The sequence below is a fragment of the Leucoraja erinacea genome, chromosome 20 (assembly GCF_028641065.1).
Source record: "Leucoraja erinacea ecotype New England chromosome 20, Leri_hhj_1, whole genome shotgun sequence".
Classification (NCBI taxonomy): domain Eukaryota; kingdom Metazoa; phylum Chordata; class Chondrichthyes; order Rajiformes; family Rajidae; genus Leucoraja; species Leucoraja erinaceus.
This window is the reverse complement of record NC_073396.1, coordinates 32,750,201-32,763,756: the sequence shown is the minus strand read 5'-3', so window position 1 is coordinate 32,763,756 and position 13,556 is coordinate 32,750,201. Positions and strand designations below refer to the sequence as shown.

At 40.4% G+C, this 13,556-nt stretch overlaps 1 protein-coding gene across 1 annotated transcript in view; it reads right to left on the bottom strand.

Annotated features, from left to right (window-relative positions):
• wdr90 (WD repeat domain 90) overlaps positions 1-13,556 on the bottom strand; it is a 101,871-nt gene that overhangs the window by 54,263 nt on the left and 34,052 nt on the right. The window contains 6 exon segments of the mRNA XM_055651822.1: positions 4,668-4,687; positions 4,690-4,718; positions 6,211-6,356; positions 8,922-9,032; positions 9,760-9,828; positions 10,384-10,446. Of these exon segments, the coding sequence (XP_055507797.1) occupies positions 4,668-4,687; positions 4,690-4,718; positions 6,211-6,356; positions 8,922-9,032; positions 9,760-9,828; positions 10,384-10,446 (438 nt within the window).

Below are 13,556 nucleotides of genomic sequence, written 5' to 3'. Positions count from 1 at the left end.
AAAATGCTGAAAAGCAGGACCTCCAGGGTTGTTATCTCCGGTTTGCTTCCAGTTCCTCGTGCTGGCGAAAGCAGGAACAGGGAGATATGGGACCTGAACGTGTGGCTGAAGAACTGGTGCACGGGGCAGGGGTTTAGATTCTTAGATCACTGGGATCTGTTTTGGGGTAAGGGGGGGGGAACTGCACAAAAGGGACGGATTGCATCTTAACAGGTGTGGGACCAGCATTCTGGCAGGCAGGTTTGCCACTGCTACACGGGTGGTTTTAAACTGAATAAGGGGGGTGGGGTGTCGAATGGGATAGTGGAGGATGGAGTTAAAGGGAAAGGGTTTCTTAAATGTGTGAGCCTAGAGACAGAGGGGTGTGAAATGAGGGTAGAAGCAATAGGTAGCAAGGTGAAAAGTAAAAGTAGCAGGCCGGCAAATCCAGGACAAAAATCAAAAAGGGCCACTTTTCAGCATAATAGTATAAGAAGTAACAGTATTGTAAAAACAAGCCTGAAGGCTTTGTGTCTCAATGCAAGGAGCATTCGTAATAAGGTGGATGAGTTGAATGTGCAGATAGCTATTAATGACTATGATATAGTTGGGATCACGGAGACATGGCTCCAGGGTGACCAAGGCTGGGAGCTGAACATCCAGGGATATTCAATATTCAGGAGGGATAGACAGAAAGGGAAAGGAGGTGGGGTAGCGTTGCTGGTTAGAGAGCAGATTAACGCAATAGAAAGGAAGGACATTGGCTTGGAGGATGTGGAATCGATATGGGTAGAGCTGCGAAACACTAAGGGGCAGAAAACGCTAGTGGGTGTTGTGTACAGGCCACCTAACAGTAGTAGTGGAGTTGGGGATGGCATCAAACAGGAAATTAGAAATGCGTGCAACAAAGGTAAAACAGTTATAATGGGTGACTTCAATCTACATATAGATTGGGTGAATCAAATTGGCAAGGGTGCTGAGGAAGAGGATTTCTTGGAATGTATGCGGGATAGTTTTCTAAACCAACATGTAGAGGAACCAACGAGAGAGCAGGCTATTCTAGACTGGGTATTGAGTAATGAGGAAGGGTTAGTTAGCAGTCTTGTTGTGCGTGGCCCCATGGGCAAGAGTGACCATAATATGGTTGAGTTCTTCATTAGGATGGAGAGTGACATCGTTAATTCAGAAACAAGGGTCCTGAACTTAAAGAAAGGTAACTTTGAGGGTATGAGACGTGAATTGGCCAAGATAGACTGGCAATTGATTCTTAATGGGTTGACGGTGGATATGCAATGGAAGGCATTTAAAGACTGCATGGATGAACTACAACAGTTGTTCATCCCAGTTTGGCAAAATAATAAATCAGGGAAGGTAGTGCATCCGTGGATAACAAGGGAAATCAGGGATACTATCAAAACAAAAGATGAAGCGTACAATTTAGCCAGAAAAAGCAGCCTACCAGAGGACTGGGAGAAATTCAGAGACCAGCAGAGGAGGACAAAGGGCTTAATTAGGAAAGGGAAAATAGATTATGAAAGAAAACTGGCAGGGGACATAAAAACTGACTGCAAAAGCTTTTATAGATATGTGAAGAGAAAGATTAGTTAAAACAAATGTAGGTCCCTTGCAGTCAGAAACGGGTGAATTGATCATAGGGAACAAGGACATGGCAGACCAATTGAATAACTACTTTGGTTCTGTCTTCACTAAGGAAGACAAAAAATCTGCCGGAAATAGCAGGGGGCCGGGGGTCAAATGAGATGGAGGAACTGAGTGAAATCCAGGTTAGCCAGGAAGTGGTGTTAGGTAAATTGAATGGATTAAAGGCCGATAAATCCCCAGGGCCAGATAGGCTGCATCCCAGAGTACTTAAGGAAGTAGCCCCAGAAATAGTGGATGCATTAGTGATAATTTTTCAAAACTCGTTAGATTCTGGAGTAGTTCCTGAGGATTGGAGGGTAGCTAATGTAACACTACTTTTTAAAAAGGGAGGGAGAGAGAAAACGGGGAATTACAGACCAGTTAGTCTAACGTCGGTAGTGGGGAAACTGCTAGAATCAGTTATTAAAGATGGGATAGCAGCACATTTGGAAAGTGGTGAAGTCATTGGACAAAGTCAGCATGGATTTATGAAGGGTAAATCATGTCGGACGAATCTTATAGAATTTTTCGAGGATTTAACCAGTAGAGTGGATAAGGGAGAACCAGTGGATGTGTTATATCTGGACTTTCAGAAGGCTTTCGACAAGGTCCCACATAAGAGATTAGTATATACAAACTTAAAGCACACGGTATTGGGGGTTCAGTATTGATGTGGATAGAGAACTGGTTGGCAGACAGGAAGCAAAGAGTAGGAGTAAACGGGTCCTTTTCACAATGGCAGGCAGTGACTAGTGGGGTACCGCAAGGCTCAGTTCTGGGACCCCAGCTATTTACGATATATATTAATGATTTGGACAAGGGAATTGAATGCGACATCTCCAAGTTTGCGGATGACACAAAGCTGGGGGGGGGCAGTGTTAGCTGTGAGGAGGATGCTAGGAGGCTGCAAGGTGACTTGGATAGGCTGGTTGAGTGGGCAAATGCATGGCAGATGCAGTATAATTTGGATAAATGTGAGGTTATCCACTTTGGTGGCAAAAACAGGAAAGTAGATTATTATCTAAATGGTGGCCGATTAGGAAAGGGGGAGATGCAACGAGACCTGGGTGTCATGGTACACCAGTCATTAAAAGTAGGCATGCAGGTGCAGCAGGCAGTGAAGAAAGCGAATGGTATGTTAGCATTCATAGCAAAATGATTTGAGTATAGGAGCAGGGAGGTTCTACTGCAGTTGTACAGGGTCTTGGTGAGACCACACCTGGAGTATTGCGTACAGTTTTGGTCTCCTAATGTGAGGAAAGACATTCTTGCCATAGAGGGAGTACAGAGAAGGTTCACCAGACTGATTCCTGGGATGTCAGGACTTTCATATGAAGAAAGACTGGATAGACTCGGTTTGTACTCTCTAGAATTTAGAAGATTGAGGGGGGATCTTATAGAAACTTACTAAATTCTTAAGGGGTTGGACAGGCTTGATGCAGGAAGATTGTTCCCGATGTTGGGGAAGTCCAGAACAAGGGGTCACAGTTTAAGGATAAGGGGGAAATCTTTTAGGACCGAGATGAGGAAAACCTTTTTCACACAGAGAGTGGTGAATCTCTGGAATTCTCTGCCACAGAAGGTAGTTGAGGCCAGTTCATTGGCTATATTTAAGAGAGAGTTAGATGTGGCCCTTGTGGCTAAAGGGATCAGTGGGTATGGAGAGAAGGCAGGAACAGGATACTGAGTTGGATGATCAGCCATGATCATATTGAATGGCGGTGCAGGCTCGAAGGGGCGAATGGCCTACTCCTGCACCTATTTTCTATGTTTCTATGAATGAATGGGTAAAGACTTAATTAGAACCCGAGGCGTAACTTTACTGCACAAAGGGCGGTGGGAATATGGAATGAGCTGCCGGAGGAGGTAGTTGAGGCAGGTACTATCATAACATTTAAGAGACATTGGTCATCTATGCCTTAAAATCTAGAAAAAGCTTACAGAATAAGAAAATCTTGAAAAAGTAAAATTATTCAAGAATCATGATCAACATTCTTTGTATATTCCAGTTCTTCAGACAGTTTGAAAACTTATTAAGCAATAAATGCTCAAATCAAACAATAGAGAAAGGTAACTAGACCGAAGAGCTTTGACCAATCATTTTTTCATTTTACTTCAATAATTGTAAGAATTAACTTAATACTATTATTTGCAGATAAGATCATCTCTGACCCCTCTCACCCTGGCCACAAACTCTTTGAATCACTTCCCTCTGAAAGGAGACTGTCAAAGCCGCCACAGTCAGACATAAAAACAGTTTTTTACCAAGAGCAGTAGCTCTACTCAATAACCAAAAGTCTGTCGCCTCCTTTTGCCGTGGTATTTTATTTCATTCTCATGTTTAAACTAATGTTTTATTATTAATGTTTTATGTGTCATTCTTAATTGTTACTGTATGTCGTGCGTGTTGTTACTTGCGAGCAGAGCACCAAGAGAAATTCCTTGTATGTGTACATACTTGGCCAATAAACTTATTCATTCATCCATTCAAACAAGCGTTCCAATGAAATTTTAATGCAAAATTACTTTTTTTTTTTAAAGTACTATTTAAAATATATTTTACTTTAAAAAAAAGTTTAATTGCCATATTCTGATAACAGAGCCTTGCCTCACGACGAGCTAATAAACATTTCTTAAACTCAGATGTAGGGTTTACTGGCTTTCACTTGCTCTAATGTCATTATATCCAGTGTTTTATATATTATATAAGGGCTTTGACTTTGACTCTGACATCGGGGGGGGGGGAGAGTGCAGTGGAGAGATAAGTTTTTTTTGGCCTTCCATCACAGCTATGTGATGGATGTTTATGTAAAATTGTAATTATGTTGTGTCTGGGTCTATTTGTGTGTAATGTATGGCTGCAGAAACGGCATTTCGTTTGGACCTCTAGGGGTCCAAATGACAATTAAATTGACTCTTGACTCTTGACTCTTGATATTAATGTTCAGTGTTGCATGGTTGCACCATTCATATTGCAATTAGTGATTTAGATTTATCAGTATATATATATGATCGAGGTTGTCCATACAAATTTTGGAAGTACTTACAGTTTTGCCATGACCATCACACTGCAGAGTACTCCCCCGTTGAATGAAAAGCTAAAGGAAAATAAATATTATTTTACTTTCCTTTTATCTGAACCATTCATTACAACTGAGAACCATTACATTTAATTATTCCAACAAGTAAACAAATTCAAAGTAATTCCACTGTAACGTTGGAGCAGCAGAGTTCCGTTATAGTGATTAATATTTGCTACATACTGTGTATGTATGCTGTAACCAAACACAGGAATATCATTATTGATGTCTTGAACCTTAATTTAAATTATTCATACAATAAAATTGATGGTTGGACAAATATTGAAAAACCATTAATATAATACGTTTCCCAGCATAAGAACAGAAATGGAGGAATGCAGAAAGTTTAAAATACATTTAAATGTCTGCTTTAATACATTTTACGATGTTAATTAAATTTCTTATTGTAAACATTCCGGCTGCAGGAATGAAAAGTACAGGAATGAGATTGGGAACCTTACATCACAGTGTCAGAACAGCAACGTAGCCTTTAACCTCAGAAAGGCAAAAGATAAAGAGTTGATCTAAAGAAGCGGGAAAGATAAACACAACCCTGAACTCTTCAATGGAGCTGCCATCCATATCACCAGTAATCCAATTGGTCCCTTCACAGTGATGCGGTGATCAAGAAAGCTCATCAGCATATTTATTTTCTTAGCATCTGAGATTTGGCATGTTCACAAGGATTCTCTTGAATTTCTAGATGCTTCGGTTGCAGAATGTATTGTGACAGGATACATCTCAACCCAGTATAGCAACTGCTCTTCTCTTAACCGCCTGAAGCATTCATTCAGTGGCAAATATTGCTCTGTCCATCAACAGGCTTGTCACTTCCTTCCACCCAGTCCATCGTCATAGTGCATTGCATTAAGAAGGCTGGAGGTATCATCACGGATGCTTGCCAACCTGGCCACTCCTTTTTCTTTTTTCTGCCTTCTGGGAGAAGAAAGCCTGGATATCCAAACTGAAGAACAGCTTCTTCCACATGGCTACCAGACTCCTGAACACTCACTTCTTTCATATTCCCTTCCTGGAGTTGCCGCCATATACTCTTAATTCTACCTAATTCAATTATTCCATAATTACAATTTAGTATTTGTTTTGTACTATTTCAGATTGCACCATAATCTTTACATATTCTGCTAATTTGTATTCATAGTTGTGTTAATTGCTGTTTCTATCATTATCATGTATAATGTATTTATTCTAGAAGCTTCCTGCAAACAAGGAAGTGCATTGCACCTGTTGCATATGACAATAAAGTAATCTGAATCTAAAGATAGAAATCATAAAAACAAATAAAGATCTGCGATATTTCATACGCTATTATCTAATTTGATCTTTAATAATTAATACATGAAAACATTAAAGTTCGATACGTGTTACTTCTGCACATAATCTTTGCCCATTAGGATTTGTGGAAGGACAAACGTTTCTTTAACCACTTAGTTCATCTTTGTTATACCAACCAAAGGAGGAATAAGAAAGCAATAGTGCAGCTCATCCTTACCTGAGGGAAGATACTGAATGCACATGGGTTTTAAACATTGCGAGGCAGTTCCCTTGGTTGAAATTCCAAACTCTGATCAGACTTACATTTCCAGTTTGTGCAGATGCTAGTAGTGTTGTGCTGCCATTAAAGGACAAGGCAGATACCTAGTGTAAAGCAGACATAAGAGAAAGCGCGTTTTAACTGCACAGCACTTAAAATGCATTCCGCCGAAGGGCACCGATTCAACATGGCGCTCTTGGTTCTCCACCTTTATTCTCAGGTACATTGCCCTTGCATCAGCTTGGTCGTGCACACTACTGACCTGAGAATCTGGCATGAATCCTTATCCCCCTCTATTGCTTCTCTGGAGACCTGGTGCAGATTCCTACACTCTATGACTCAATGTGGAAAAGTGTGCCTGCCCAGCACCAACCTCGCAGGCAGCCTTATACACACTGAGCCCAAGAGGGAAAGCCGCTCATCACTGCCTTGTGGGGCTCACGGCTCACTCTGGCTGACATGGTGGATATAGACCATTGTTGAGGGACTTTTATAGTGAGCCAGCTTACAGGCACTCGGGTTCCTTGCATAGCAATGGGGAGGGCAGGACCTTGCAGTAGGATCCTGCCACTAAGGCCAAAGTCACCCAGTTCCTGCATAACGGCAACAAGGATTTACACGAGGTTTAGGCATTCAGTGGAGAAAGCACAGGTCTACAGGTCCTGTCATAGTGGTGCTGCCAATCTTGCATCTCCCTTGATATACTTAATACTTTAGTTCCTGGAATTCCATCTATACATGAAGCAAGGTATTAGTGTATATATGACTGCCAGATTAGGTCCATTTACAGTGCATCCAGAAAGTATTCAGACCCCTTCACTTTTTCCACATTTTGTTACGTTACAGCCTTATTCTAAAATGGATTAAATTCATTTGTTTTATCATCAATCTACACACAATACCTCATAATATAAAAGCAAAAACAGGTGTTTAGAAATATTTGCAAAGTAATTAAAAATAAATAACTGAAATATCACATTTAGATAAGTATTCAGACCCTTGGCCGTGACACTCAGAATTGAGCTTTGGTGCATCCTGTTTCCATTGTTTATCCTTGAGATGTTTCTACAAGTAGATTGGAGTCTACAAGTGGTAAATTAAATTGATTGTGCATGATTTGGAAAGGCACACACCTGTCTATATAAGGTCCCGCAGTTGACAGTGCATGTCAGAACAAAAACCAAGCCATGAAGACGAAAGGATTGTCCGTAGACCTCCGAGACAGGATTGTGTCGAGACACAGATCTGGGGAAGGGTATAAAACAATTTCTGCAGCATTGCAGGTCCCGAAGAGCACAGTGGCCTCCATCATTCTTAAATGGAAGAACTTTGAAACCACCACGTCTCTTCTTAGAGCTGGCCACCCGGCCAAACTGATCAATCGAGAGAAAAAGGCCGTGGTCAGGGTGGTGACCAAGAACCCGATGGTCACTCTGATAGAGCTCCAGAGTTCCTCTGTGGAGATGGGAGAAAATTCCAGAAGGACAACTATATCTGCAACACTCCACCATTCAGGTCTTTATGGTAGAGTGGCCAGATTGAAGCCACTCCTCAGTAAAAGACACATGACAGCCCGCTTGGAGTTTGCCAAAAGGCTCCTAAACATGATTCTCTGGTCTGATGAAACCAAGATTGAACACTTTGGCTTGAATGCCAAGTATCACGTCTGGAGGAAAACAGGCACCGCTCATCACCTGGCCAATACCGTACCAACAGTGAAGCATGGTGGTGACAGCATCATGCTGTGGGGATGTTTTTCAGCGGCAGGAACTGGGAGACTAGTCACGAACGAGGGAAAGATGAACGGAGCAAAGTACAGAGAGATCCTTGATAAAAACCTGCTCCTGAGCATTCAGGACCTCAGACTGGGGCAGAGGTTCTCCTTCCAACAGTACAATGCCCCTAAGCACACAGCCAATACAACACAGGAGTGGCTTCATGACAAGCCTGTGAATGTCCTTGAGTGGCCCAGCCAGAACCCGGACTTGAACCCGATAGAACATCTCTGGAGGGACCTGAAAATAGCTGTGCATTGACACCCCCCATCCAACCTGACAGAGCTTGAGAAGATCTGCGGAGAAGAATGGGAGAAATTACCCAAATAATGGTGTGCCAAGCTTGTAGCATCATACCCAAGAAGACTTGAGGCTGTAATTGCTGCCAAAGGTGCCTCAACAAAGTACTGAGTGAAGGGTCTGAATACTTATGTAAATGTAATATTTAAGTTATTTATTTTTAACTACTTTACAAAAATTTCTAAACACCTGTTTTTGCTTTTTCAATATGGGGTATAGTGTGTAGATGGATGATACACAAAAATGAATTTAATCCATTTTTAGACTAAGGCTGTGACGTAACAAAATGTGGAAAAGGTGAAGGGGTCCGAATACTTTCTGAATGCACTGTAACGCCTATGTTATAAAGTTCAAATGTTTATGGATTTTCAACCATGGTGTATCAAATTGCAAGTTATAAAAATACAACGCTTAGGAGGGGCAGAAACAATTATCTACCTGCTCTCTCAATCGAATCTTGGTTAATCCAGAACTGTAAATGTTGGTTACAGGTATCAAACACCTTTTGACAAAGCACTGACCTAAATAATGTATTTCAAAAGATTTCTTAATGCAACATACAGTAATTAAAAACAATAAATGCATCACTACTACCTTATCTGTGTGTCCAATAAAAAATCTCTGTTGTCCTGTATCAATTTCCATCACTACAACAATGGCATGACAGGGATAGGCCACAGCTGATCCAGACTTAGTCCATGCAGCCTGAAAAATGAAGAACTTTATAAGATCTATTCCACAATCATTACCAAAATGTTTTGTTTGCACTTCCTGTGAGGCAATTGAACTGGTTTGATCACTAAAACCACCAAAAATATTAAATTTGAACATTCAGTAATTTTAGTCAATTGGCAATAATGGTCACTGCAAAATCATAGTGGTACAGCACAAAAATGAGTCCTACAGACCTTTTTGACCATCTACATGAATCCACATTTAAATGCCAGTCTCAATTTCTCATAAAGGTAATGACTTTCTGACCTCAGCTGAATCTATGTTAACAATGGTATATATATGAATCATCTCTTTTCAGACATCTACTTCAAATTTTCTGGAAACGCCTTACAAAATCAATACATAATTACTCTGTTAGAAGTAGCAATATTTTATCAGTAACTTTTGCCTTTCTGACCGGTTGAAATAGAGACTTCTAGATACAACAACCACAATGTACAAATCTACACCCCAGAATCAATCACGTCTACCTTTTCATAGGGCACACACCTAAACATTGACTATTCTCACAATTAATTTGGTATAGCTGTTGCTGAAAAAGCATTGTAGACTTTGTGAATCTTCTGTCAACAGATTATGGAATTGAGATGAAGTTTCACAGCAATCTATCTGGCCAAAAAAGTAAGTGAAAGGCAAAGGGTAGGGAACAAGATTAAGAGACACCTTAAGTACAGCTCTGGATTTAGAACACACTTACACATTTCACTGTACATCCTCCATATCCAATAATCTTCTTTAACTTTAATATAGGGTCTGGCTGCAATCCCTGACAAAAATAGAATTTAATATATAACCATTCAATAAACTGTGAATGTTTAATCATGCAGAATTAATTTAAACAGACAATTCCCTAACTTTTATTTTGGTTGCTTTAAAGCAAAAAAAAATCTAAATTATTATTTCTAAAGAAACAATTTGAATGAAAGTCACGGGTCATTAATGGTGGAGCTTTGAGAAATATTCATTACGTTTTAGTCCATATGTAACAAAAAGATATTGTATAAAAGAGAAAGAAGAACAGATTGAAACAGGCAAAACATGATTAAAGATTGTTGTAGTTTGGAATGCTAAGGACAGCATCTCAAAGATTGTGGCATTAATCGAAAGCAAATTATAAACTTAAGAAGTGACCCAATATTGCTCAGTCAAATGCATATGGTAAGACTCCTCAACCCGACAGATTATTCGTTTTGAACTCCTTTCAAAGATATTCTGAAAAGAACGCTATCCATTTTTTTTCCACCCCCTGCAAAGATCTCCAAGTGCAAAAATATATTGGAAATTGAATACCTGTCAGAAGAAAAACTTCAAGTCAGCTTACCTTACGTTTTCTGAATTTTTCAGTGGAAAGCCTGGTGGGCGTAGAAACCTTAGTGCGTAGAGTCTAAAAAACAAAGTCAAAATGGCCTATATATTTTATGGAACACAAAAATTGATTGATGGTAGACTTGCTGCCTCACAGCTCCAGAGACCTGGGTTCGATCCGTTCTGTATGATGTTTGTATGTTATCCCTGTGACCACGTGGGTTTTCTCCAGGTACTCCTGTTTTCTCCCACATTCTAAAAACGTACAGGTTTGTAGGTTAATTGGTTTTGGCAAGTTTTACAATTGTCCCTAGTGTGTACAGATTAGCCTATGGGTGATCGCTGGTCAGTGCGGATTTGGTGGGCCAAAGGGCCTGTTTCTACGCTGTATTTCTAAAGTCCAAACTCACTATATTATTTTTGTGCTATCAAATAATCAATATTACAACCCTGGAATAAGAAAAATGCATTTAAGAAACAATCTATTCATTTTTTTTGTTGATGTTCTAATCTCAATTGCAGTAGCTTTCACATGCCACCAGAAGACAAACTGCACCATTGTAGCATGTTTTTCAATTGCTGCTCCACTGTAGAAAATTGTACAATAACAGTGCTGTGCTAAAAAATTCTATCATCTGTCCATGATATAGCAAATCAGGACGTCTAGCTCTTGTCACAGCAGTTCTGCCAGGACAACAAAAATAACAGAATGCAAGATATCGCATGAATAGAGGTGCGTGTGTATTTTGTGTGTGGGGGTGGGAGGAGAGGGGAAGAGGCAAGGAAAACCTATCTTAAGAACCTCCTAATAATTAATATCAACCATCAGCAAATTATCAGTGGCCAAGGAAACACAAATCTTCCTTTCTTCCCAAAAGCAAAATACAGCAGTCACCGAAAATGAGAAATAATAACAGCAATATTTCCAACAATTTGCTTTTAAAGTATTAGTCATAGAACTGTGCAACAGAGAGACAGGCCCTTCAGCCCATTTGTCTATGCTGATCAATTTGGTATATTGGGCTAATCCTATTTGTCTGCAGTTGGCCCACGTTCCTCTAAATCCATCCTATCCACATATCTGCCAAAACGTATTTTAAAGGTTGTAATTGTATCCACTTCTACAGTTTCCAATGGCAGCTCTTTCTAGATGTGGATAAGCTTCTGAATGAAAAAGTTGTCCCTGAGGTCTTTCTAAAATCTCTCCTCTCATATTAAGCCATGCTCTCTAGTTCTATAATTCTCTCCCCTAGAATGAGCATTCACCTTATCAGTGTTCCTCATAATCTTGTACACCTCAGTCTCTTTTGCTCCAATGGAAAAAAGTCATAGCACATCCAACCTCTCCCTATAACTCACACCCACCAGCCCGGGAATCTCTTTTGCCAAACATCTTCATCACCACACTATCCACCTGACTGTGCGCCTGTATTCCCCGATCTCTCCATTCTGCAACCTCTCCAGCCCTGCCCTGGTTTGACATACCAAAGTGTAATTAATTCATTTGTCATTCCATTTGCCATTATTTGGCCCACCTTCCCAGCTGATATAGATCCTGAAGTAACTTGAATAACCTTCCTCACTTCGATCGTACCATCTATTATGGTGTCATCTGCAAATCTTAAAAACAATATTAATCACATTATCATTCAAATCATTACTGAATACAAACAGTGGACCTAGCATTGACCCCTGCAACTCTCCACTGGTCACAGGCCTCTAATTAGAAAAACAACCCTCCACAGTGAGCCTTTGGCTCTTTCCTCCAAGCCAGTATTGAATCCAGTTGGCTTGCTCACCTTGAATTCCATTCAATTTTCCAAAGTAGCCGATCATGCAGGACCTTGTCAAAGGCCTTTCTAAAATCCATATAATGTCCACTGCCCTGCCCTCATCAATCGCCATGGTGATTTTTGAGACACTATTTCACAAAGCCATGTTGACTATCCTATTCAGTTTGTGCATATCCATGTGCATATCCTATTGTGCATAGGTAGCTCCTGTCCCTAAGAACCTTTCCAGTAATTTTTCCACCAATGATATCAGCTCAACTGCCTGTAGTTCCCTGACTTGTCTTTGCTGACCTTCTTAAATAAAGTTAAAACTTGAGCCACCCTCCAGTCTTCTAGAACATCTGAACAATTAAAAGATGTACTTGGTTAGACCATGAAGATTTATCCACCCTAATGTGCTTTAAAAGCACCAATACCTTCTGCTTGGTGATTTGTATACGATGAAAGACACCACAACAACATAGAAACATAGAAATTAGGTGCAGGAGTAGGCCATTCGGCCCTTCGAGCCTGCACCGCCATTCAATATGATCATGGCTGATCATCCAACTCAGTATCCCGTACCTGCCTTCTCTCCATACCCCCTGATCCCCTTAGCCACAAGGGCCACATCTAACTCCCTCTTAAATATAGCCAATGAACTGGCCTCAACTACCCTCTGTGGCAGAGAGTTCCAGAGATTCACCACTCTCTGTGTGAAAAAAGTTCTTCTCATCTTGGTTTTAAAGGATTTCCCCTTTATCCTGCAGCTGTGACCCCTTGTCCTGGACTTCCCTACCCTCGGGAACAATCTTCCTGCATCTAGCCTGTCCAACATCTTAAGAATTTTGTAAGTTTCTATAAGATCCCCTCTCAATCTCCTAAATTCTAGAGAGTATAAACCAAGTCTATCCAGTCTTTCTCCATAAGACAGTCCTGACATCCCAGGAATCAGTCTGGTGAACCTTCTCTGTACTCCCTCTATGGCAATAATGTCCTTCCTCAGATTTGGAGACCAAAACTGTACACAATACTCCAGGTGTGGTCTCACCAAGACCCTGTACAACTGCAGTCTCATGTCTCAATTCCTTAGCTCCCATGATCTTCTCAGTAAAAATCAGATGGAAAGTATCACTTAATATTTCCTCGGTAGACAAAAATGCTAGAGAAACTCACCTAGATGTTACGCTGAGTTTCTCCAGCATTTTTGTCTACCTACCTTTGATTTTTTTTCCAGCATTGCAGTTCTTTCTTAAACACTTAATATTTCCTCCATCTCTTGTCATTTACACAAACCTAATATTTCCCTAGCTACCCTTTTGCTTTTAATATACCTGTAGAATTTATTGGGATTTTCCTTTGTCTATCTGCCAGCTCCATATTATGTTCTCATTTCGTCTTCCTGATTGGGGGTCAT